Below are 26,185 nucleotides of genomic sequence, written 5' to 3'. Positions count from 1 at the left end.
CTTAATCATTTGTATAATCACAAGGAGTGACATCAGAGAAAATTCTGTAAAATCACCAACAAACTACTCACAGTTTGATTCTGCTGTATAGATGGATTGCTCCCAGTGTCTCAGTCTCGCAAGTCACCCAGTGTCTCAGTGTCCCTATGTATCACAGTGTCAGTGTCCCCATGTCGCCCAGGGGACACTGAAACATTTGGGGACACTAAGACACTAGGGACACAGAGACATGGGAACACAGACACTGGTAGACTAGGGGACACTAGGGGACACTGGGAGACTAGGGGACACTGGGGACACTGGCTGGGAGACAGACACTTAGGGACACTGGGAGACATGGGGACAGTTGTGGACATAGACATGGGGACACTGGGACATATAGGGACACTGGGAGAGATGGGGACACTAGGCACACTGAGACACTCGGAACACAGACATGGGGACACTGAAACATTTGGGGACACTAAGACACTAGGGACACTGGGAGACTAGGGGACACTGGGAGACTAGGGGACACTGGCTGGGAGACAGACACTTGGGGACACTGGGAGACATGGGGACAGTTGTGGACATAGACATGGGGACACTGGGACATATAAGGACACTGGGACACATGGGGACACTAGGCACACTGAGAGACATGGGACACAGACACTGGGAGACTTGGGGACACTGAGACACTAGAAACACTGGATAGGGGACATGGGGACACTGGGAGAAATGGGGACATAGTGTCTCCGTGTCCCAATGTCGCATTGTCTCCCAATGTCCCTATGTCTCACAGCATCCCCATGTGTCTCAGCATCCCCATGTGTCTCAGCATCCCCATGTGTCTCAGCATCCCCATGTGTCCCAGTGTCCCCTAGTGTCTCAGTGTCCCCATGTTTTCCAGTGTCCCCAAGTGTCTCGGTGTTTCCAGGTCTCCCAGTGTCTGTGTCCTAGTGTCTCAGTGTCCCCTAGTGTCTGTGTCCCCATTTGTACCCTAGTGTCTGTGTCCCCTAGTGTCTCAGTGTCCCCATATGTCCCCTAGTGTCTCAGTGTCCCCTAGTGTCCACATGTGTCCCCTAGTGTCTCAGTGTCCCCATGTGTCCCTGCTGCCTTTCCTCCCATCCCTCTCTTACCTGAGCTGTAGAGCTGCTGTCTGTTCTCTGTGCTGTGTTGCTGCTCCCCCACGGATCAGTAAGTAGTAGAGAGAGGCAGGGATATGCTGTAACTTCCTATACCTGCCTCTCTCCACACACAGTGACCCCTACTGGCCGGTGCTGGTATTGCAGAGTAATCTCCATTTATTCTGAGAAAAATACCTGCATTTGTATTGCCGGTATTACTGCAATACTGGTACGGCCAGGCAGCCTCAAATACCAGTCAGGTGGCAAACCAGTAAAATACCAGTCAGGTGGCAACTCTAAGAGTAGTGTGTAAAAAAAAAAAAAAAAAAAAAATTTTTTTTTTTTAAATGGGCCTATTCCATGGGCCTGGGCCTGGAGCTGCAGCTCCATCAGCCCCTATGTTAATCCGGCCCTGGTGCTGTACAGTCAGTCAGTCAGTGCTGTACAGTCAGTCAGTCAGTGCTGTACAGTCAGTCAGTCAGTGCTGTAAAGTAAGTTAGTCAGTCAGTCAGTCAGTCAGTGATAGTCAGTCAGTGCTGTACAGTCAGTCAGTGCTGTATAGTCAGTCAGTGCTGTATAGTCAGTCAGTGCTGTATAGTCAGTCAGTCAGTCAGTGCTGTATAGTCAGTCAGTCAGTGCTGTAAAGTAAGTTAGTAAGTCAGTCAGTCAGTGCTGTATAGTCAGTCAGTCAGTCAGTGCTGTATAGTCAGTCAGTGATGTAAAGTAAGTTAGTAAGTCAGTCAGTCAGTGCTGTATAGTCAGTCAGTGTTGCGGTCGCCGGCCCGCCGAGTCACACGGCCGTGCCCGACCGGCACAGCCTCGCCGACAACACGAGCTTACCTGCTCGTCGGCGAGCCGGCAACCGCTCCCCCAGGTCTTCCGGGCATTGCGCCCAAATCCAAGATGCCGCCGACCGCGTGGTCGCGTCCATCTCTAGCTCCGCCCCCGAAAATTATACTAACGTGTGCGTGACGTCACGACGTCAACGCACACGCACATTTTGGGGTCAGAGGTCGCCCTCTGACCAATCAGAGCATAGAGAGGGATATTTAAATCCCTAACTCACCCCAGTACCTTGCCCTGTCGTGGTTTCCGTTTCCTGGTTTCCTGAGAGTGCTCTATATTCGTGTATCTGATTTCCTAGTATCCTGATCTTGGCTTTTCCCTGGTTATTCTGAATTCTGGTTTCCCTGACTTGGCTTGTGTTTACGGTATTGTGTATTTTCTGGCTTCCTTGACCTCGGCTTTTCCTTTGACCATTCTCTGTCTCTAGCGTATTAGTCCGGCCATTCTAAGGTCCGGTTTACGCTCTGTCCTTTTATTTTTCCTTTCCTTGTATATGTATATGTTTACATAGTTTCTGCGTGCTGGACCACACTAGTAGTCGTGACAGTCAGTCAGTGAGTGCTGTATAGTCAGTCAGTTAGTGCTGTAAAGTAAGTTAGTAAGTCAGTCAGTCAGTGATAGTCAGTCAGTGCTGTATAGTCAGTCAGTCAGTGCTGTATAGTCAGTTAGTGCTGTAAAGTAAGCTAGTAAGTCAGTCAGTCAGTGCTGTATAGTCAGTCAGTGCTGTATAGTCAGTTAGTGCTGTAAAGTAAGCTAGTAAGTCAGTCAGTCAGTCAGTGATACCCAGTCAGTGAGTGCTGTATAGTCAGTTAGTGCTGTAAAGTAAGTAAGTCAGTCAGTTCTGTATAGTCAGTCAGTTAGTGCTGTAAAGTAAGCTAGTAAGTCAGTCAGTGAGTGCTGTATAGTCACTCAGTCAGTGAGTGCTGTAAAGTAAGTTAGTAAGTCAGTCAGTGATAGTCAGTCAGTGAGTGCTGTATAGTCAGTCAGTGCTGTAAAGTAAGTTAGTAAGACAGTCAGTCAGTGATAGTCAGTCAGTCAGTCAGTGAGTGAGTGAGTGAGTGCTGTATAGTCAGTCAGTTAATGCTGTAAAGTAAGATGGTCAGTCACTGATGGTCAGTCAGTCAGTCAGTGCTGCATAGCAGCTCCTGTCTGCCCGAGCAGTGTTTAGGTCTTTCCATGTGACCGTTCACGTGACCCCCAGTAGCACCACCCCCGCTGGCTCTCGTTGTACGCGGTGACGTCACTACCGTCGCCGCTCACGTTCCTGGTTGAGACGATACTGAGAGCGGTGAGCCAGGGAGCGATAACAGTAAATAAAGCGCATCCCCCCCACCTTCCTCCGTAACCCGGCCGGACAGCGGGCAGGGCGGCTCTCGGATGTTACACGGCCCCCCGCTCGGTCCCCTCACACAGGCCCCGGGTTCTCCCCGCCCCGTGCCCGCGGGAGCCGCTGCTTGCTGTCAGTACGGGCAGGGTGTGAGCTCAGCGCACGGCACGGGAACATGGCGGCCGTGGAGCTGGAGTGGATCCCGGAGACTCTGTATAACACGGCCATCTCCGCGGTGGTGGACAGCTACAGCCGAGCCCGGCGGGACATCCGCAGCCTGCCCGAGAACATCCAGTTTGACGTCTATTACAAGGTGACAGGGGCCGGGCCGGCCGGGGCCAGGGGGGGCCTGACAGTGACCGTGTATCACCGGCACACACAGTGATAGAGTATTATTATTATTAATGGTATTATAAGGGATGTGTCTGTACACACTGTGTCACTCACACACAATACACACACACACTCTATATATATAAATATATATACATACACCGTCTGCCTCACACCAGCTGCTCTCACCGCAATATTACCGGCATTACACGGTTGTGACAATTTATAGTTTATTGAATGTGTCTGTAAAGGCTGTGGACAATAAAACTCCACTATTCAAAAAAAAAAAAAAAAAAATCACTTTAGTAACAGAGCTTGTCTTTACTGCAAGCTGGCACTCTCTTGTGGGTTTTTTTGGGGACAGAACCCTCTTGATCAATAATGGTGATTTCTGGTCCTTTATTGATATGTGTGGTAAATATCATTATCTTCCAATGCAGGTAGAAGTAGCTTTAGATGTGTTTGACAGCAGAATGTTGGGTGTGATGACATCAACTGTAAGGACTTTTATGTTTGTTTTAATCCAGAAGCACTCGCAATTTTGTTTTTAGCCAAATGAAAACTTTTCTGTTTTGCAGGAACAGTAATGTTTTACAAGCATAGGTTCAACATCTAGCCACACAGCCCACTGCTTTAAGTTTGTCGTAATTTTGTTTCTAATAGTGATCCTTTAAGGACTGTTCCGTGAGTCCTTTATCATTACTGCCAACTGTACATGTATGTTCTTACAGAGAGAAGTATTGAGTCTCTGGGTGCATGGATGCTACTACTGCTCATACGGAAACTTTGAATCCAATGTTTCTATGAGAAACAATGCCTTTTTTTTGCCAAGCCCGTCAGATCATGATTGTGAGAGTACAACCTTGTCACTTTTATAACTATTGCATTAGGAATACATGTTTGTATTCCCAACGCAAAAGTGATCGTTCAACCATTACATTGCACTGTAGTGGTTATGGTGCCAGGAATGCCCATTGTAAGATGTCAAACTTTTATAGATAAGTTTGATCTATTACCTGGGGTCTGCAACACCTTGCCTGGTAGAACTGGAATCTCTTGCTAAGAACTTATTTTAGTTCTCTTGTGCTAAGCTCTTTAGTACAGGGACAGATCAATTGGCTAAGAGCATCAGCTACTTGCTTTCAACCAATGCGCTGCAGGGCTTAGACAGGGACTGGTGTCCAGCGGACCTCTGCTAAGAAGTCAAACCATTTGACTATTTTCTTTGCTTGTGTAAAATGGCATTTGTAGTTATTATGGTACATGGAGTGTTTCTTTAAAGGGACATTATAATCACCCAGACCACTTCAGCTCATTGAAGTAGTCTAGGTGCAGTGTCCCAGTCCCACTTAGTCCTGCAATGCAAATCATTGCCGTTTGAGAAGCTGCAATAATTATATTGCACAACTTAAACTGCCTCTAGTGGCTGTCAATCAGACTAGAGGCACTTCTTTTATAGCTGACGCTTGACATCCAGCGTCTGTAAAAGCAATGCTTTCCTATGGGAGGGCTTAATGCGCACGCCGTGCATGCTCATTAGCCTCCTCCGTCGCAGGAGACGGAGCGCCAACCCTGTAGTGCGGCGCTGGAGTCAGGTGACTGATAAAATGTTTTTTTTTTTTAAATTGACAATTTTTATTGTTTTTCAGAAAGTAAAACATGTAAAATGGGATAAAGAAAAGTGGGGAAAGGGTAACGTTGTGCTAAAACAGCCAAATGCCAATACATCTTTAATACCATGTGACATTGTCTCGAACACCTTATATTTTCTAAACACAGTCATGAACCACAATAGTGGTCCCTCAGCCTGGCCAGACAATTTAAACTTTCCAGCTCGTTGAAAACATGTATGTATTGTCTAAGACTGACTCAGTTAGTTACGGTTTAACAAAAGGTATAACCTACTTAAAAAGATTGGTCAACTCAGTGCAATATAAAGTACATGCTATAGTGTACAAATCTACCCATGCTTACCTATTGTGTTTGGGGTGTATGCCCCTGTTATTGTACTGGCATGTTAGCAGAACTTTATACCTGCTGACACCATGTTAATGAATGCAGCTAAAGCGTTGGAGCCTCCCGTATGTGTTACGTGATGTGGGAGGCTGTCTCCGCTTATGGCTGTACAAGAGGATGTTGGTGAGATCTGCGTACCTGTGCTTACTTTTAACAATCCCTCTACCTTTGCCCAATACATTGTTAGCCTTGGGCATGTCCACCAGATATTTAAGGTGTTACCTGGGACTTCTTGACATCTCCAGCATTTATTGTCTGGTGTATGGTACATTCTGGTTATTTTGTCTAGTGTCCGGTACCACCTGTATAATATTTTCAGCACAATGAAGTGGTCTGGGTGCCAGGTCCCTCTAGTGTTAACCCTGCAGCTGAAAACATAGCAGTTTCATAGAAACTGCTATGTTTCATTGAGGGTTAATACAGCCATCCAGTAGGTGAGGGTATAGGTCTAATCCCAGTTGTGGATGTGCATTAGTATGAAAATGTGTCTCTTGCAGGCACACAATACCTGCTTGTGCCCGTTTGTGTTATTTAGATAAAATGAGTCTCTTGAAAGGAATGTTCAGCCTTTGTAAATTATGGGAGTATATTTTCATACTTCATAAATGTGTCTACAATGAGGGGTGGTGTAATCCTGTGCTTCTTAGTTTTTGCTTCTGGATGTGTGCACTAATGTACCCCCTCCCAGGACTCCAGCTGCAGAATGGCGTAATAAAGAACCCCTGGAGTAACAGGTGTCCCTTATCCAGCAGTATGCGGGTGTTGTTTTGAGTCTGCTTGGCTGTGGCCACATGACATTTCGTCTTGGCAATGATACACAGGTATTCAAGTACACATACAGTAGTGACCAAATAAACAATAAACCTAACATTTAAACAGAACGTTAACTTAAACATCAAGACCCTACTTGTCTCCCTGCTAAAACTCCATCCCGTTAGCTACTCCTGCTAACTTCGACCTGCGGGTCCCAGTGAACCGCAACCCCTTAGGCTCTAGTACCTGTCTCCTGTATTAGTAAGTACGCCCTGTCCAATTAAACCTTCTTGGTGACCGTGGGTATTTGAACCCTTTAACCCACGTTGAAGTAGTCTCCTGGTGACCCATTAAACTGTAATGCCTCTGCAGCTATATTGCAAGTCTGTGAGGTGATCATCATAACTGGTGTTTAAAAAAAATAAAATAATAATTTGAGTTAACTGCGATTTTTTGTGTGTGGGGGTTAGGGAGCTGGGGGGCGGCAAGGAGGTAAAATAACTTCTCGTCTTCACGGGGTGTTACGTGATGGGAAGATTGGCCAACTTAGTGACCCTGTCGGGACCCTAGACTGTCTGAGAGAATAAGAGGTGTTATCATATTGCCCCATTAAATTAAGTGCTCTCTCAAGGTTCTACCCCCTTACACTGTAAAGCACAGATAAAAACAGTGTCTGATAGTTCTCCTGCAGAATAAGAGTAAACATTTGAGCAGTGAGGAATTGCATATTACCCATTTCCGACCAGTGTCATGTCTGAGCTGTACCGCATAGCCTTAGACTTGGTGCGAAGCAGTGTTCTAATGCTCCATTATGAAGCCAAGTCTCTGGTGTGTAGGTAGGGAAAATGAGAATGTCCGCCTCAATCAGCTTTCACTGGACCTCTGCGACCCTGGGTGTTTTCGGATGTCAAACGGTCCTCCATTATTGCCGGATCTCTGTGTGCCCTTTGGGATTCTCTCCAGCTGTTACCGTGGTGATGCCCCAGCTGCGTAGTAGTCTGGTGCATTCAGCGACATCAGAGACCACTTGCGTCTTGCCATCTCTGGAGATTAGGAGTTTTGCAGGGAAGCTCCAACGATATGGGATCCTCATGTTTCTCAGCTTGGAGGTGACTTCACGGACTGATATTCTACGCCGAAGCATCTCCACAGACAGGTCAGTAAATACCTGGATGTTTCTGTAGGGCTCAGGTAACTCTTGCTGAGGTCTGTTAGAGAGGAGAACCTCCTTTACATGATAGTAGTGAAGTTTAGTCAGCACGTCCCTGGAGGTGGAGGCGGGTAGGTGTTGTGGTTTTGCCACCCTATGTACCCTGTCCATTAGTAGCATGGAGGGTTGGATATCAGGGGCCAGGGCTTGGAATAGCCCTGGCAGAAAAGCGGTGAGGTCTGCCAGTTTTACTTCCTTAGGGATTCCCCTTATCCTCAGGTTCTGACGTCTGGACGTGTCTTCCAGATCAATAGATTTCAGTTCTTGTTTATCCAGTCTGGTTTCCAGTTCCTCAGCTTTATCTGCGAAGTTGTTATGCGCTTCAGTTTATTCCGCCATTTTATTTTCTATGTGGGTCATGCGGCAACCCAAATTCATAAGGTCTCGCCTTAGATCCGAGATTGCTGATTGTACTATAGCTTGAATTTTAGCTGACATGGCATCCAGCATTTGTTGCAACAGATCACCCTGGATTTGCATAGTATCCTGCGGGGTTTGGGGCATAGACAGATCCCCGTCTTCGCCACTGCCATCGCCACCTTGTGATTAGAGCGCGGCCGTCCTCGTGCTTGCTGGTTTTGCTGCTGCAAAAAAGTATTTCTCCATGGCATCCGCTGACATCGTGGGTACACCGGTTTAGCTGATATGCCGCTGTAATTAACGCTGTAGTAGATTTCGTCCGGGGAGCTCAGACCCTATGTGACCAGGCTTCGCTCTGATGAAATTTTTTTACATTTTTTTTTAACCCTTTGAGCTGTGGTGTGTCCCAGGGGCGACCCAGAGAGATCTCTAGTGTTAGAAATAAAATGTCATCCTTTAATTATGCTACTACTAAATGCACATGGTTGCCCATCAGCAGGTACAGAAAATATTATTATAGTTTGCATTGTATACAGAACATTAGGTATTCAAAGATGAAATAAAACTTCCTCAAGAGAGGAACTGACAAATCATCATATTATCTATGATTACAGTAGTTGCGGAATTTCTACTCTTATTTCTTCACAAATTTGCATTGCAGGAACATAGGCAGTGTAGTGTTTGAGTGAGTTGGTAGCTGTCCTTGCATAACACAAATATTGATTGACCTTTAATTAGCACTGGCCTTTCCAGTATGTCATTTACTGAATTGTCCACTTACGTCCAAGTGAACAACACCTGCATTGTTGGGGTGTCCTAGGGATGGACTTCTAGAACTTAGTAACCTGTTTGTATTTTGCACACTGTACAATTCATACAGTATAGTGTAGTCATCACCACTTTTCAATGGATCATGTGATCTTTTGTAACTTGAGGTCAACTGTCTTGTTTCATGTTATTCAGTGTCGGCATTGTTCTGCAAACCCTGATTCTTCTTTGGTATTGTTGTCTGTGTGATGGTGTTTCTCTGTATCCAAGCAGAAGTCATCTATCTTAGCAGGTTGCAGAACTTATATTAACCCCTTAAGGACATATGACATGTGTGACATGTCATGATTCCCTTTTATTCCAGAAGTTTGGTCCTTAAGAGGTTAAATATGCATTGAGATATAGATTTATTTTCTGTTTCTGTGTTTATAGAAACAAATTTATTTTTCTTTCTATATGTTGCAGAATCACCCATATTATTATTTAGATGTTATGTAATTGACATTTTCTGACACTGTTTTGATAACTATTTATTTATTTAGAAAATTTATATTTACTTTATGTGGATTTAAAGAAATGCTCCAGGCACAATAACCTCTTAAAATCAATATCTTTCAGCGCCTTACAGTATTTTTTCAATGGGAGACCATTGATAGACTGAGTGTGTCAGCTGACACTCTTAGCCTACATTGGCATTAAGGCTGGGCTTAACTCGTTAACCATTTTTAAGGTAAGACAACTGCCAGAACTTCCAAGCATCATAACAACTTCATTGAGATGGTGTTTTTTTGGTGCCCAGCGTGTTCCTTTAGTCTACATTCAATCTAATCTACAGCTCAAGATTGTGTTTACTATTCTGAGGTATAAAAGGTAAAGGTTCTTGTAGCAAATACATATATTTTAGGTCAACTGTGTTTTTTTTTGTACATTTTTGTAACAATTTGAGAATAAAGTGTTGTAATATCTTAGACTCCTTACATGAAATTTTTTTTTCTTTGTAAATCTGAATAGCTGCCATGTGTTCCAATTCTATTAAAGGTACACTATATTCACCAGAACCACTACAGCTCAATGTACTGATTCTGGTGTCTATAGCCGGCCCCTGCAGACTGAGCAGTAAAAACGCTGCCTGTTCAGAGTAAAGGCAGTGTTTACAATGCTGCCTAGTAACACCTCTAGTACCAGTCACTCAGCCACTAGAGGTGTTTCCTATCTCAGTGCGGCACAGTGTGCAGCACTTACATTCAGTGTCGCCACGCTTTGCATGGAGACCTTGAACACTCCCCATGAATAGATGCTGATTTGTGCAGTGTTTTGCCACGCATGCGCAATTGCATCCCAATTCTTTTCTATGGGAATGCACTGGATTGACTGAGATCATCAAGACTGATGATTTCGGCCATGGAGTTGGCGTCAGCTGTGGAGAGTAAACTCACCTTTTAACTCCACACGGGAGAACTAGTCAACTAAATAGCTAATTTAAACCCATAGTATTAGGAATGTATCGTTTTTATTCCCGATACTATAGTGTTCCTTTGAGAAGTGAAATGTTATTCCAGGCATCTTGACAACCCATAATAATCATTATGGTAAAATATGTTGCCTCCGTTTGTAACTTTGTATGGATGTTTATAGTTGCCCGGTTTTCATTAAAAATAATGTTAAAGTACCGTATATACTCGAATATAAGCCGAGGCCCCTAATTTTACCCCAAAAACTAGGAAAACTTATTGACTCGAGTATAAGACTAGGGTGGGAAATGCAGCAGCTACTGGTAAATTTCTAAATAAAATTAGATCCTAAAAAAATTATATTAATTGAATATTTATTTACAGTGTGTGTATAAATGCAGTGTGTGTGTGTGTGTGTGTGTTGCAGAGCCTTGGTGGGGGGTGGGCATTTTTTTTTTTTTTTTTATTATTTTAATAATCTTTTTTTAATTATTATTTTTTATTTCATTTAATTATTATTTTTTATTATTTAATTTTTTTTCGTCCCTCCTCCCTGCTTGATACATGGCAGGGAGGGGGGCTCTCACTCCCTGGTGGTCCAGTGGATGGGCACTGTGTAGGAGGGGGGCTGGCAGGGAGCTCTTACTTACCTCTCCTGCAACTCCTGTCAGCTCCCTCCTCCTCCGCGCTGGTCTGTTCAGCACCTCTGTCAGCTCACAGTGTAAGTCTCACGAGAGCTGCACTATGACCCCGCGGCTCTCGCGAGATTTACACTGGGAGCTGGCAGAGGTGCTGAACGGACCGGCGCAGAGGAGGAGGGAGCTGACAGGAGCTGCAGGAGAGGTAAGTAAACGCTCTGCAGCCCCCACAGCCCCCTGTCTGTATTATGGCAATGTAAATTGCCATAATACAGACAATTGACTCGAGTATAAGCCGAGTTGGGTTTTTTCAGCACAAAAAATGTGCTGAAAAACTCGACTTATACTCGAGTATATACGGTATCTTATTTGGGCTTGGCCTATACTTCATTGCAATTTCTTTACTTGATCATTTAAGTGAATCCTGTGTGATCATAGTTGACTTTTTTTCATTTTATTTTTTTCCTTTATCCTTTGACTTTCTCCCCTCCTATTATGTTACCCTTTTCTGTTAATTATTATTATTTTTTTTTTTTAAATTCTTTATTTTTGGTTTGACGAAGCAGATGGTAAACATTGTAAGTGGTTACATTTATGCAAGTGACAGCGCAGTGTCATATAATGGTTTACAGAATGCAGATGACAGTTGTTAGTTTAGGCATGTTATATACATCATATGTTTTGTTGGTGTCTTCGTCTGAGATTTTCTGATTTGGTGGCAAGCTATATTAACTATATACAATAGCTTTGATGTGGAGAGTTAGGCTTAGGGAGTAGAGTGTCAGTCCCCCGCCTCTTGGGCCGTGCGACTGCGCACCCGCTCCCCTCTGTATTCCGCGGAATGTTAGCATGTTGTAATCTGCCTTCCCCTCCTGCCCACTTGCAGGTCTAGAGTGCTTGCCTTCAGTAGATAGATAGAAAGGAAAAGTAGAGAGTTAGAGACAAGTACATGTGTGTAATTATCAGTTTGGTATGGTGTCCGGGTGAATTAAGGATGGGGGTTGCCAGTCCCCCTCGAGTTGCTCTTTTATGTTCCGGGTTTTCTCCCTTCACTCGTCCGGTAGTGGTGCCGCTGCCACCTGTCCGAGTGTTGGTGTGGTATTTGGTGTGTTGTGACTCAATTCTGCCTGTTTCGGATCGCGTGGATGCTGCCCTGCGCCCCGAGTCATCGTTCTAAGTATCATACTGCTCCCACAGGTCCCAGACTTTTTGGAACTTAGTCATTGTGCTTCGTACTTGGGAGGTCAATTTATCCATTATATAATTGTCCCGCATTTTCGTCTTAACCAGGGATATCTGTGGGAGGTCTGGACATGACCACTGTTGCGCTAGGGACCTTCGGGCCGCTAAATAGAGCATGTTAAGGAGTCTTTGTTCGTGTCTGGTGAGGCCCTCTGTGGGTCTTGAGAGTAGGCACGCCCATGGGTCTAAACCCATTCGCTTTTGTAGGATTTGGGAGCTGAGTTCTACAATGTTGCGCCAGTATTCTGTGACCTTCGGGCATCCCCACCACATGTGTATATACGTGCCTCGACCCCCACACCCGTGCCAGCAATCGTCTGTGGGGCTCAATCTCATGTGTTTCTGTTTCACTGGGGTCATGTACCAACGAAATAATGTTTTATAAGATTGTTCTTGGAGTGTTACACATATTGTGGTTTTGCTGCATGCTTCCCATATATCTTGCCACTCCGTTCCCTCTAGTACCTCCCCCAGGTCGGCTTCCCATTGGTCGGTGTATCGTAGTACGCCCTCCCTGTCCGGAGTCCCGTTTAGGTGGTCGTATAGTAGTGTGATAAGTTTGGTTTGTGTTGTCTCGTTGTAACATAGTTTTTCAAAGAAGGTCAGTGGTGTCAGGGCCGCCTTCCGTATTTCTGGTTTTTGTGCGAAGTCTCGGATCTGTATGTACCTAAAGTAATCTCTCGTGTGTAAGGTGGCTTTGGTGGTTAGGTGTTCGTAAGTGACTACGTTTTGGTTCACGTATAGGTGGACGTATCTTTGGAGCCCCGTGGCCTCTATCCCCTTATAGTCTCTTGCCTGCATTCCGGGGGGGAAAGCCCTGTTCCGAAGAACTGGTGTCATGGGGGATGATTGGGGGCTGAGGGCGTACTTCGTTTTGGTTTGGTCCCATATCTGTATGGAGTTGAGTATGGCTGGATTCGCTGTTCGTAATATGGCTCTTTGTGTTCTGGGTGCCCATATGAGAAATTGTGGAAGATCCTGACCTGTCATCAATGACTCCAGATCTACCCATCGCCTCTTGCCTGGAGGTGTGTGCCACTGTATCACCTGTGTCAGCTGTGCAGCTAGATAATAGGCGTATATGTTGGGTAGTCCCAGTCCCCCCCTGGGTTTCGGTCTGTACATGAGGGTGCGTGCTATTCTTGGGCGTTTGTTGTGCCAGATGAAGGCATCTATTGCTCTTTGTATGCCTGTCAGGTCCCCCCGGGTTACTCTTATGGGGAGTGCTTGAAAGAGGAACAGTATCCTCGGTAGCACATTCATTTTTATAGAGTTTACTCGCCCCATCCAGGAAATGGGCCTGTCTGTCCACTGCTCTAGTTCTGTGAGAAGGGTTTGGAACAGGGGAGTATAGTTGCGGGCAAATAAGGAGGATGTGTTCGCTGTTAATCGTACCCCTAAATACATGAATTCGTCAGTGGTTATTTTAAAGTGATACGTGTCGCGTATGTGGGTAAGTGCCGGGGGCTCTAGGTGGAAGGGCATTGCCACGGATTTGGTATAGTTGATTTTATACCCTGCTATATTTCCAAATCGCTCCAGTACTAGCGTTAAATGGTGGAGAGAGTGCATCGGTTCCCGGAGTGTCAGCATGACGTCATCGGCATATGCCGAGACCGTGAATGGCGTGCCCCCTATCTCGATGCCCTGGATGTGCGGGTGCTGCCTAATGGCTTGTAATAGTGGCTCTAAGGTTAATGCCAAGAGTAGGGGGGATAATGGGCAACCCTGTCTGGTGCCGTTTCCCATGGTGAAGGGTGTTTTTTGTGCCCCTGTGATGAGTATTTGTGCCCTCAGGTCGGTGTATAATGCTTGTATTGCTGTTACAAAGGTCTCTGGGAACCCTTGGAATCGGAGTAGCTCGAATAAGTAAGGCCATAACACCCTGTCGAACGCCTTCTCCACATCCAGTGAGAGTGCCAGAGAAGGCGCCCCGGATGCTCCCATGTGCCAGACTGTGCTGACCCCTCGTCGTGTGTTTTCGTATAATTGGCGGCCTGGCATAAAGCCCACCTGGTCCGGGTGGACCAATCGCGGGAGTAGGGGGGTGAGTCTGGACGCCAATATTTTAGCAAATATTTTAAGGTCAGTATTGATAAGTGAGATTGGCCTGTAGCTCGGGGCTAGTGTGTCGTCTTTCCCTGGTTTTGGTAGAAGGATAATGTTAGCCGTTGCCATGTCGCTATCAGGTGTCCCGCCCTGCAGAAAGTGGTTACTAAGGGTCGTGAGTGGGGGGGCTAATACGTCCTTGAATTTTTTGTAGTAACTGATGTCATAGCCATCTGGTCCTGGTGCCTTATTGCCTTTCAGGGATGCTATGGCTGCCTCTACCTCGATTTGTGTAATTGGTTCTTGCAGTGCGTCAGCCTCTGCTCCGTTCACTTTTGGAATTGTGAGCTCGGAGAGAAATTGGCGTATGTCTGACATATATGTCGCGTTGGTGGTCCGGAGGTGGGGGGAGTGATTGTATAGATCTGAGAAGTAAGATGTGAATACTTCGTTGATCGTTTCAGGTGTTCTGGCTAGTGTGTTTGCTGTTGTGCGTATTTTTGTTATGGTTTTGCCTTGCGGTCTTGGGCGAAGCGCCCTGGCCAAGAGTGTATCTGTCTTGTTTGCCTTCTCATAGAACAGTCGTTTGGACCAAAGTATGGAGCGTGATACCGCCTCCAGGGTGAGGTCTCTGATAGAGTGTCTGAGGTTGTTGAGTTCCCTAAGGTTCGTGTCTGTCGGATTCGTTTTGTGTTGTTGTTCTTTTTTACGCAGGGCGGACTGTAGGTCGAGTAGCTGTTTTGTTTTGGCTCGTTTTTTCTGGGTGGCTAGTTTTATAAAATGGCCGCGTAGGACTGCTTTATGCGCTGCCCAGGTCGTGGTAGGGCTAGTTTCGGGGGTTGTGTTTAGCTCAAAGTATTCTGTGATGGCTTGTCGGGTCGTGGCTTGTGTTATGTCGTCATTTAAGAGGCTAGTATTAAGCCTCCATGACCAGTTGGCTTTGTAGCATAGGTTGCCTAATGTAAGTGTTATGTCTGCGTGATCTGACCATGTGATGCTGTTTATGTCTGTGTGTAGAGCCTTGGCCATCCCTGCTCCATTGAGAAACATGTTATCTATTCTGGAGTAGGTGTTGTGTGGTGCAGAGTAAAAAGTGTAGTCTATTGTGGTTGGGTGTTGTAGCCGCCAGGCGTCTAGGAGGCCTGTGTGTGTTAGGAATGTGTGTAGTTGCTTGTCTTGGCTCCCTCTGCCCTGCGATCGCACTGTGCCTGGTTTTGAGCTTCTGTCAGCTGCTGGGCTTGGCACTGCGTTGAAGTCGCCTCCAACAAGAAGAACTCCCCCCCCCCCCCCCACCCCGGCCACCAACATCTCCAGGTTTGCCCAGAACAGTTGGTCTGGTTCGTTGGGAGCATATACATTAATGATATGCACCTTGGTGGTGTAGAGGGTGCCCCCTATGTACACGAATCTCCCCTCTGGGTCGGTGTGAATGGTCATAACGTGCAGTGGACAACTCCTACGCAGGAGTATCGCCACCCCTGCCCGCTTACGTTGTGAGCGTGCTTCGTACACTGTCGTGTAAGTTCTGTCCGTTAGTCTGGTGGCCGCCGACCTGGGGAGGTGTGTCTCCTGTATTAGTGCAATGTCTACTTTCTTGGTCTTTAGGTCCCTCACCAGTAACCTACGCTTGTTGGGCGAGTTGAGGCCCTTGACATTGAAAGATAGTACCTTAAGTGCCATGTGATGGCGCAATCGGTGCAATGGGTGTGGCGTGGTCCCCAGTCCTCCGGGAACCGCAGATGGCAGTGTGTGCGGGATCGGTCGTGGGACCCTTCCCCGGCGGCGCGGACAGCATCCAGGCAGGGAAGCGGGACTGAGAGGTAGTACTTGTCTTAAAATATAGTGTAAGAGAAAGAAAGAAAAGTTGAGTATCAAAAAACATTGTCAATAAACATTTACATATACATAGAAAATAAACAGTTGATAACCATCTGGTCTTAACCTGTGCCAGATTAGAGTGGGGGTGTGCACCCCCTCCGAGTGGCGTGTGAAAGGTCACCCCTCAGAGTTGGTGAGTGCCCCGCGCCTGTCCACTGTAATGTGGGTGGCAACCCGCTTTGTGTTTTGGCCCTTGTACTAGGGTCTTGCGATGTGACCGAGGGTATTATTACCCGTTATGTTGTCTTTCCTGGGTTTCTATTGTTTCATGTCTACTGGGTGTTCGCTATGGTGTGGTTTCCATTTTTGTCTAGAGCGTGTATGTTTTGGTGGAGTGTGGGGGAGTGACCTATGGCCTTCACTTTGCTGTCATTGAATGTGGTGGGTCGGAGCCCAAGCCCCTCGTCCGCTGTCTAAGTGTTTATGCTTTTTGCAGTATGTCAGCCTGTCCTTCACCCCCACCCCCCCCCCCCGTCACATTAATAACGTTTCTAGCGTTGGTTACCCAGTCTAGCAGAGTTGTGACGGATAATGGCGAAATAGTATTTCCCTCAGTGTGTGCGGTCTCCATGTGTTTTAGTCCCCCAGGGGCCATCGTGCGTCCTTGGTACCGTGCTGTCATATTTTTTTTTTTATTTTGTAATTTTTGTTTTAAATTTTTTTTTTTAATTTTTTTTGGTACCATGCAGTGTGTCATCTAGCCCTTCCCCCCCCCCCCCCCACCTCCCCCTAATAACGTGCTACCGACATTTCCTGCTGTAGTTACGCAGCATGTAATAGGCATGTAAAAAACAAAGGCTGAGCCAATAAAAGTGAAATAGAGTTCGGTTTGGTATAGCATGCTGCGTCCCTGTGTGAAGGGCCTCTCAGGGCCCAGCCCACGACTTTGGTACTGTACCGTCTAGGTTTGTGTGCAGTTTACAGGACGTAGTACTATGCCAATGACAGTTCCATCCTTGTCCATTAAGCGTATAAGAGAAAAAGGAATGATGGGAAAGTCAAGTATAAGCAAAATAGAGTATGGTGCGACATGTCGTGGGGTCAGCATCTGGAAGAGCTTAACTGTCCGGTGTGTAGAGCTTGCTGCTTCGAACATTGTGGTCGTGCAGTCATGCTTCAGGTTTCAGTGTTCTTTATCCACTTGTGCTGCGACCGTGTACCAGTCCCGTGGGAGGGGTGTGAGAGTCGGTCGAGCAGGTCCTGGCAGGGCGAAGTCTCGCTGTGCTGCGATGTCGAGGTCCTTGAGGAATTTTCTCGGGTCTCCTCCCGGTTGGTAGGCGAATGTCTTCCCAGCTTTGAAGGCCACAATTTTAAATGGGTGGCCCCAGGTGAAGCGGATTTCATTCTGCCGTAGTATATCTGTCAACGGCCTCCACTCCCTCCTTCTTTGCAATGTGCTCGGGGCCAGATCCTGATATAGGGCTATGGATTTACCCTTGTAGGTGAATTCATTGTGTCTACTGTGTCTCAGTAGGGCTTCCTTAGTTGTAAAATAGTGGAAGCATATTATGATGTCTCGCGGCGCATCTGTGTTCGGGCGCCGAGCACGCAGAGCCCTGTGTGCCCGTTCCATTGCCCACTGAGCCTTGGGTATGTCTGGCAATAAGTTGCTGAAGTATGCCTCCATGATGGGTGCCAGGGGGCCTTCCTGTGTTGCTTCTGGCCAGCCCCTGACTCGGAGGTTGTTCCGCCGGGTGCGGTTGGAGAGGTCCTCTACTTGCCTCTCTAGTTCGCTGAGGTGTTGATTTAGGGATGTGGAGTGTTGTATCACTGTGTTGTGGCCTTGTACTAGTGTTTCCATGCGCTGCTCGAGTTCTGCTGTGCGGGCGCCTAGGGCCTGGATCTCTGCCTTAATATCTAGGGCACTGCGTGTGATCTCTCCCGACAGGAACGTTTTTACCTCTGTTAATTGCTGTAGGATTTGTGCGGTGGTATCCCCAGTCTGTCCGGGCAGTCCCCTGTCTGTGTCTGCAGTTGGGGATTGGGAGCCTTGTGTGCACGTCCGGCGGCCATTTTGTGCGGCCTGTGTGGATTTGGAGGCCGCGAACATGTCTGCCACTGTAGGGGAGGAATCGAGCAGTTCCCCTCTTTTTTTCCTGCGTGGGGTGGCACTGGGACCCTTGTGGGGCATGTAGGTGCCGGTTTGCGGTTGCGATGCGGTTTACTGGTGCTGGATTCAGCGTGGATGCGCGGGAGCTCCCTGGTTAAGCTGCCATCTCTGTCGGCTGCTAGGCCACGCCCCCTCTGTTAATTATTTTTTATGGTTAAAAGTTTTAATAAGGAATTAAAGCAGCTCTGTCACCGTCTGGAGTCTTTGCATAACTTTGTCATGCCACACTGTTCCTGAAACACCTGGCTGGTTGACTTCTGTCTCGGAATCTGTGTACCCGCAGCGTGAACTGGAATTCCCCCTACCGATCCAAAGGGGAGTTACGGGTCTGCAAGAAGGTAGCCATGAGATGCACATGCTGGGCACCCACCTCGGTAGTTCACGGTAGCGAACGAGATAAGAGTTTCGCTGAGTGGTGCAGTCACCCTTTGTTGCAGTAGTTGAACAATAAATGTTGTCCAGGCACTCAAAGGTCATTTTAGCAGGTTTATTGGAACAGAGTGCAACTTTTCGATTCCACAAGGGCTCTTTCTCAAGCTAGAACTACAATTTTTGTTCAACTATCAAAGCACAAAGGGTAGCCAACTCCAGGTCTGGTTGCACCAGGATTTTAATAAGTGTGCGGTATTCCTCTCTATTTTTGTTTATACCTTTTGTTGCAGTAGTCACACCAGTATGTTTAAGTACGTTTGTATGCAATTTAAACTTGATTTGTGCATTCTGTTGCTGGAGCTATCAAATAAACTGTCCGGCCATCTTTTTTTAGTAGCCACTTATTCACAGACACTGGCCAAATATTTTTTTGCTTTTTTTCCACACAAAAACAAATATGAACGCTAACTTTGGCCAGTGTTTGTGACTAAGTGGCTACTAAAAAAGACTGGACATACCCCACTTGCAATACTTTGGGTTGTCTTCTTTTGCAAATGGAATGCCATTGTGGGGGTCATTCTCATTCCTGGGCTACTGCACGGTCTCAAAGATAAAATTACTAATCTGGCAAATTTCAATGTGAAAAAAACTAAAAACGGAAATGTTCTATAGTTTACCCGGTAACTTTCCAAAACACTGTAAAACCTGTTAATGGGGGTACTGTTGTACTCGTGAGACATTGCTGAATTCAAATATGTGCATTTTATTGCAGTAAAAGCTAACCGTATTATATCTACAGCTAAAATGTCAGGTGGAACTATAAATTATATTTTTTTTAAATCTTAATTTCTCAGATTTTTAAAAAAAAATTGTATTCATAATAAATTGTTTCATATATGAATAGTTCATGAGAAATTAAAGCCCTGTTTCTCCTGAACAAAATGATATATAATAAGTGTAGGTGCACTTAATATGAAAGAGGTGAATTACGGTTGAACAGACATATAGCGCAAATTCCAATTTCTGTTTTGATCAGAACGTGAACTATTAACTCCATCCTGAAGGGATTAACCCCTTAACACCGTTACGGCGTTCTATGCCGTCCCGGCTTTAAAGGGCTTTAAAGCCGTTGCGGCGGCATAGAACGCCACAACGGCTTAAGCCACCAGGAGGTCTGGCATACTCACCTCCGCCCAGTGGTGTATTTTGGATTTGTGCTGCCCTAGGCACGACTATTCGGGCACCCCCAAAATCTAAATTTGCCCCTCCAATTCGTGTCAAGGCCATTTTTTATGACTGACAGACACATGCCCTCATTGATACATGCACTGATATACACTCACTGACAGATACACAGTCACTGGCACACACATACAGTCATTGGCACACACTGTTTAACCAACACACACTTTCACTGACAGACACACACTGACACACCCACTCACTGACAGGCACACACTCTCAGATACACATAAAATGATATACACACACTGACACACACTCACAAGCACACCCATTCTCACTCACAGACGCACACTGACATCTACACTCACTCACTCACAGTAAGGTGGTCAGCCCCAGAACACGAGGCAAACAAGGCATTTGTCTGGGAGCTTGGGGTGGCATTTTTTGGCGCCCCCCTTGAAAGTGCCGCCCTAGGCAAATGCCTTGTTTGCCTTGTGGTAAATACATACCTGCCTCCGCCGCTATCCTCTTCTGGAGGGCTGCCTCACAGCCCAGGCAGCCCTCCCCCGGCAAATGAGGCCCCCGGGGGCCATGTGATCGCTCTCAAAGAGCGATCACATGGCCCCCTATAGCTGGCTGTGGATCTGCCAGCAGTGGGACTGTCTAAAATGTCACAGTCCCCCTGCTGGTAGGTAGTGTAAAAAAAATAAAAAATTAAACCTGTTTAGAATTAAATTAAAAGTATTTTTATATATATGTAACGTCATACAAAGTGTATTTTAGTATTAATATTAGTATATATATTAATATTAAAATACACTTAGAATGACGTTACATATATAAGAGAGATACATAGTGTGTGTGTATATATATATTTTATATATATATATATACACGTATAATTACAATAATAAATTAAATAAAATATTGAAACAAAATTTAATATAAATTATATATTCATATGTAATTTCATTCTAACTGTATTTTGATATATTTATATATATACCGTATTTATCGGCGTATAACACGCACCGGCGTATAACACGCACCTCATTTTTAGAAAGAAATTCCAGGAAATTTCCCCCCTCATCCCATAGTATTCCCCCCCCTCCCCTCCCATAGTATTCTCCCCCTCCCCTCCCATAGTATTCTCCCCCCCTCCCCTCCCATAGTATTCTCCCCCCTCCCCTCCCATAGTATTTTCCCCCCTCCCCTCCCATAGTATTTTCCCCCCTCCCCTCCCATAGTATTTTCCCCCTCCCATAGTATTCTCCCCCCCTCCCCTCCCATAGTATTCTCCCCCCCTCCCCTCCCATAGTGTACTTCCCCCCTCCCCTCCCATAGTGTACTTCCCCCCCCCTCCCCTCCCCTCCCCTCCCCTCCCATAGTGTACTTCCCCCCCTCCCCTCCCATAGTGTACTTCCCCCCCCTCCCCTCCCATAGTGTACTTCCCCCCGTAAAACCCCCCAGTAAAACCTAACAGTATTATGACATTTACAGCTAAAATGTGAGGCGGAAGTACAATTTTTTAAAAAATTAAAAATTTCTCCGTTTTTTTAATTTTATTCATAATAAATTATGTTTCATATATAAATATTTTGATATTAAATGAAAGCCCTGTTTCTCCTGAACAAAATGATATATGAGAAGTGTGGGTGCATTTAATATGAAAGAGGGGAACTACGGGTGAACAGACATATAGCGCAAATTCCAGTTTTTGTTTACGTTTTGTTTTGATCAGAACGTGTACTATTGACTCCGTCCTGAAGGGGTTAATGTAATTTACCTGCTAAAAACTTGTATGATTAGTTATGTTGTGTTCTGTTTTTTGTTTTTGTTTTTTTTCTGCAGCTTTATCAGCAAGGTCGTTTATGCCAATTAGGAAGTGAATTCTGTGAATTGGAGGTTTTTGCCAAGGTACTACGTGCATTAGACAAAAGGTAAACCTATACACTACCTAGTTTGTTTTAAATTAGTTAGCACTGCTCATATATTTTCTTATGTATCCTGGTGAAGAATGTATTATAGCAACATGCCATATATAATTTTAAATAATACAACTGTACTAAAGCGTATGGTACCTTTTTAAGACTAAGGCAGCACTGAGAATTATATATATATTTTTTGTTTTCTGAAAATTGGTGGGCGGTACCCACCTGGAGCAATTTTATTGCAAACTAATTTTGTTTGGAAATACTGCCCTGCAGATGGTAGCACTGGCTCTGCTAAAAAGGCTGGTGGGGAGATCTGCAGCATCTCAGGCTGGGAGTAGCTCTCTGCAGATGCTTCCTTCCAGTCAAAGACTAGGAGAGGTCATTCAGAGGGATCTGCACCCAGCCAGAGGTAGAGCCTTCATCCAAGTCACTTTGTCACATTCACCCCAGCTCCGCATTCACCCCTCATACACAGTCACCATGTCAGTCAACCACCCACACACAACCATCACACATAGTCACACCTGTTCTCTCGGCCACAAGACTTGTTTGACTGCTGTGTGCAGATCTGTGTTTAACAATGTATTGAATATATGTCACACATTCACTCAACTGAGAACAGAGCGCATATGGGATAATTTATATGTTATGTTATTTATTTACAATACTGTTTTCTGTCCCTCTAAAATTTGTGTTTCCAATAAATAATGTGTTATCTGTGCATATGGAAGAAAAACATACGTTTACACATTACTTTCTAGGACACCCAAAATGCAAAGTGTTTATTTTTATTTTTGCAAACCACCTAGTAGTAAAGGGGATAATCTGGCCATTGTAGTTATATACTAAAGCAACTGTTGCTGCTGCCTAGAAATGTAACTTCCATCATGTCCCAGTGCAGTACTGAAATTTTAGTCCTGATTTTCACACTGCAATATACGCATTGTATAATATGGGGTGTGACATTTTATGATATACCTGTTACAAATAAGTTGATCTTTAAAGGACTACTCCATACCCCAAATAAGTGATTTATGGGTGAGGAGTGGACTAGTTTAATCCCAGTTTGTAAAAGTGCTGATTTCTGTGAGAAATCAGCACTTTTATAAATTCGCTAGGGAACACCCCCTTGGCTGTCAATCAAACATCCATGGATATCCTAACGTTTTAGCATACGAAGACATTTTGGACAATGCTATGCCTCCAATTTTGTGGGATCAGTTCGGAGAAGGCAGTTTGCTATTTCAGCATGTCTGTGCCCAGTGCACAAAGCAAGGTTCATAAAGACACACGGTAGGATAAATTTGGTGTGGAAGAACTGACCCACACACAGCCCTGAAATAAACCCCATCAAACACCTTTGGGATGAACTGGAACAGAGATTGCGAGCAAGGCCTTCTGTCCAACATCCTTGCCTGACCTCACAAATGCTCTACTGGATGAATAAGCAAAATTCCCACAAAAACAAGAGTGGAAGTTGTTATAGCTGCAGTGGAGGGAATCCACTACATATTAATATCTATGTATGTAAAATGCAATGTCTTAAAAGTACCTGCTGGTGTAATGGTCAAGTTTCACAATACTTATGTTAATATACTATATGAATGTAGTGCAAAAAAGTCTATATACATAGATGTTGTTTTTAATGAGTTCATATTAAGCAATCTTAAAAGTATTTATGGTTTTCCTTCAGGCATCTGCTTCATCATTGCTTCCAAGCTTTAATGGACCATGGAGTAAAGGTTGCCTCAGTGCTGGCCTTTTCGTTCAGCAGGCGGTGTTCTTACATTGCAGAATCTGATGCCCAGGTTAAAGAAAAGGCAATACAGATTGGTTATGTTCTTGGTGAGCTAGTTATGTTTCATGATTTTCACATCTTATGCAATACCACTTTGTTATAAAACAATGCATCCTAAAAATTTCTAATTCTGAGTTGCTCGTATACGTTGATGGTTGGTGGGGGAAGGGAGTGGTACATAGAAACATAGAATGTGACGGCAGATAATAACCATTCGGCCCATCTAGTCTGCCCAATTTTCTAAATACTTTCATTAGTCCCTGGCCTTATCTTATAGTTAGGATAGCCTTATGCCTATCCCACGCATGCTTAAACTCCTTTACTGTGTTAACCTCTACCACTTCAGCTGGAAGGCTATTCCATGCATCCACTACCCTCTCAGTAAAGTACCGTATATACTCGAGTATAAGCCGAGTTTTTCAGCACATTTTTTGTGCTGAAAAACCCCAACTCGGCTTATACTCGAGTCATAGTCTGTATTATGGCAATTTGCATTGCCATAATACAGACTGGGGGGAGAGGGGGGCTGGCAGAGCTGTACTTACCTGTTCTGCAGCTCCTGTCAGCTCTCTCCTCCTCCGCGCCGTCCGTTCAGCACCTCGGTCAGCTCCCAGTGTAAGTCTCGCGAGAGCCGCGGCTCTCGCGAGACTTACAGTGGGAGCTGACAGAGGGAGCTGCACAGACCGCGCGGAGGAGGAGAGAGCTGACAGGAGCTGCAGAACAGGTAAGTACAGCTCTGCCAGCCCCCCTCTCCCCCCCACTGAACTACCAATCCCACTGGACCACCAGGGAAGGAGCCCCCCTCCCTGCTATGTATCAAGCAGGGAGGGGGGAAGAAAAAAATCTAATTAAAAATAATAATTCAATTAAATAATCAATAATAATAATAAAAAAATATAATAATATTAAAAAATAAAAAATAATAATTAATAATATATCAAAATGCCCACACACACACTGCATCACACACACACTGCATCACACACACACTGCATCACACACACACTGCATCACACACACACTGCATCACACACACACTGCATCACACACACACTGCATCACACACACACACTGCATCACACACACACTGCATCACACACACTGCATCACACACACTGCATCACACACACTGCATCACACACACTGCATCACACACACTGCATCACACACACTGCATCACACACACTGCATCACACACACTGCATCACACTCACACTGCATCACACTCACACTGCACTCATACACACACACTGCACTCATACACACACGCACTGCACTCATACATACACGCACTGCACTCATACATACACGCACTGCACTCATACACACACACGCACTGCACTCATACACACACACGCACTGCACTCATACACACACACGCACTGCACTCATACACACACACGCACTGCACTCATACACACACACGCACTGCACTCATACACACACACGCACTGCACTCATACACACACACGCACTGCACTCATACACACACACGCACTGCACTCATACACACACACGCACTGCACTCATACACACACACGCACTGCACTCATACACACACACGCACTGCACTCATACACACACACGCACTGCACTCATACACACACACACTGGAAATAAATATTTAAATAATATATACGCACACACACTGCACTCATACACACACACTGCACTCACACTGCACTCATACACACGCACTGCACTCACATGCACTGCACTCACATGCACTGCACGCACACTGCACTCATACGCGCACACACTGCACTCATACGCGCACACACTGCACTCATACGCGCACACACTGCACTCATACGCGCACACACTGCACTCATACGCGCACACACTGCACTCATACGCGCACACTGCATTCATACGCACACACTGTAAATAAATATTCAATTAATATAATTTTTTTAGAATCTAATTTTATTTAGAAAATTACCAGTAGCTGCTGCATTTCCCACCCTAGTCTTATACTCGAGTCAATAAGTTTTCCCAGTTTTTTGGGGTAAAATTAGGGGCCTCGGCTTATATTCGGGTCGGCTTATACTCGAGTATATACGGTAATACTTCCTGATATTATTTTTAAACCTTTGTCCCTCTAATTTAAGGCTATGTCCTTGTTGTGGTAGTTCTTCTTTTAAATATAGTCTCCTCCTTTACTGTGTTGATTCCCTTTATGTATTTAAATGTTTCTATCATATCCCCACGGTCTCTTCTTTCCTCCAAGCTATACATGTTAAGATCCTTTAACCTTTCCTGGTAAGTCTTATCCTGCAATCCATGAACCAGTTTAGTAGCTCTTCTCTGAACTCTCTCTAAAGTATCAATATCCTTCTGAAGATACGGTTTCCAGTACTGCGTACAATACTCCAAGTGAGGTCTCACCAGTGTTCTGTACAATGGCATGAGCACTTCCCTCTTTCTACTGCTAATGCCTCTCCCTATACAACCAAGCATTCTGCTAGCATTTCCTGCTGCTCTATTACATTGTCTGCCTACCTTTAAGTCATCAGAAATAATCACCCCATAATCCCTTTCCTCAGATGTTGAGGTTAGGACTCTATCAAATATTCTGTACTCTGCCCTTGGGTTTTTACGTCCAAGATGCATTATCTTGCACTTATCCACATTAAATGTCAGTTGCCACAACTCTGACCATTTTTCTAGTTTACCTAAATCATTTTCCATTTGGCTTATCCCTCCTGGAACATCAACCCTGTTACATATCTTAGTATCATCAGCAAAAATACATACCTTGCCATCAAGACCTTCTGCAATATCACTAATAAAAATATTAAATAGA

The 26,185-nt window shown here is 45.2% G+C and overlaps 1 protein-coding gene across 3 annotated transcripts in view; it reads left to right on the top strand.

Moving 5' to 3' along the window:
* Positions 1–3,185: 3,185 nt before the first annotated feature.
* Positions 3,186–26,185, top strand: part of APPBP2 (amyloid beta precursor protein binding protein 2) — a 68,366-nt gene continuing 45,366 nt past the window's right edge. For all 3 annotated transcript variants that reach the window (XM_063455087.1, XM_063455105.1, XM_063455096.1), the window contains exons 1-3: positions 3,186–3,595; positions 21,499–21,587; positions 23,275–23,426. In XM_063455087.1, coding sequence (XP_063311157.1) covers positions 3,458–3,595; positions 21,499–21,587; positions 23,275–23,426 — 379 coding nt within the window. In that variant the 5' untranslated portion in view covers positions 3,186–3,457. The remainder of the gene's footprint in view (positions 3,596–21,498; positions 21,588–23,274; positions 23,427–26,185) is intronic.

Source organism: Pelobates fuscus, chromosome 1 (genome assembly GCF_036172605.1).
Source record: "Pelobates fuscus isolate aPelFus1 chromosome 1, aPelFus1.pri, whole genome shotgun sequence".
Taxonomy (NCBI): Eukaryota; Metazoa; Chordata; class Amphibia; order Anura; family Pelobatidae; genus Pelobates; species Pelobates fuscus.
Note: the sequence above shows the minus strand (reverse complement) of the source record. Positions and strands in the feature narration are given on the sequence as shown.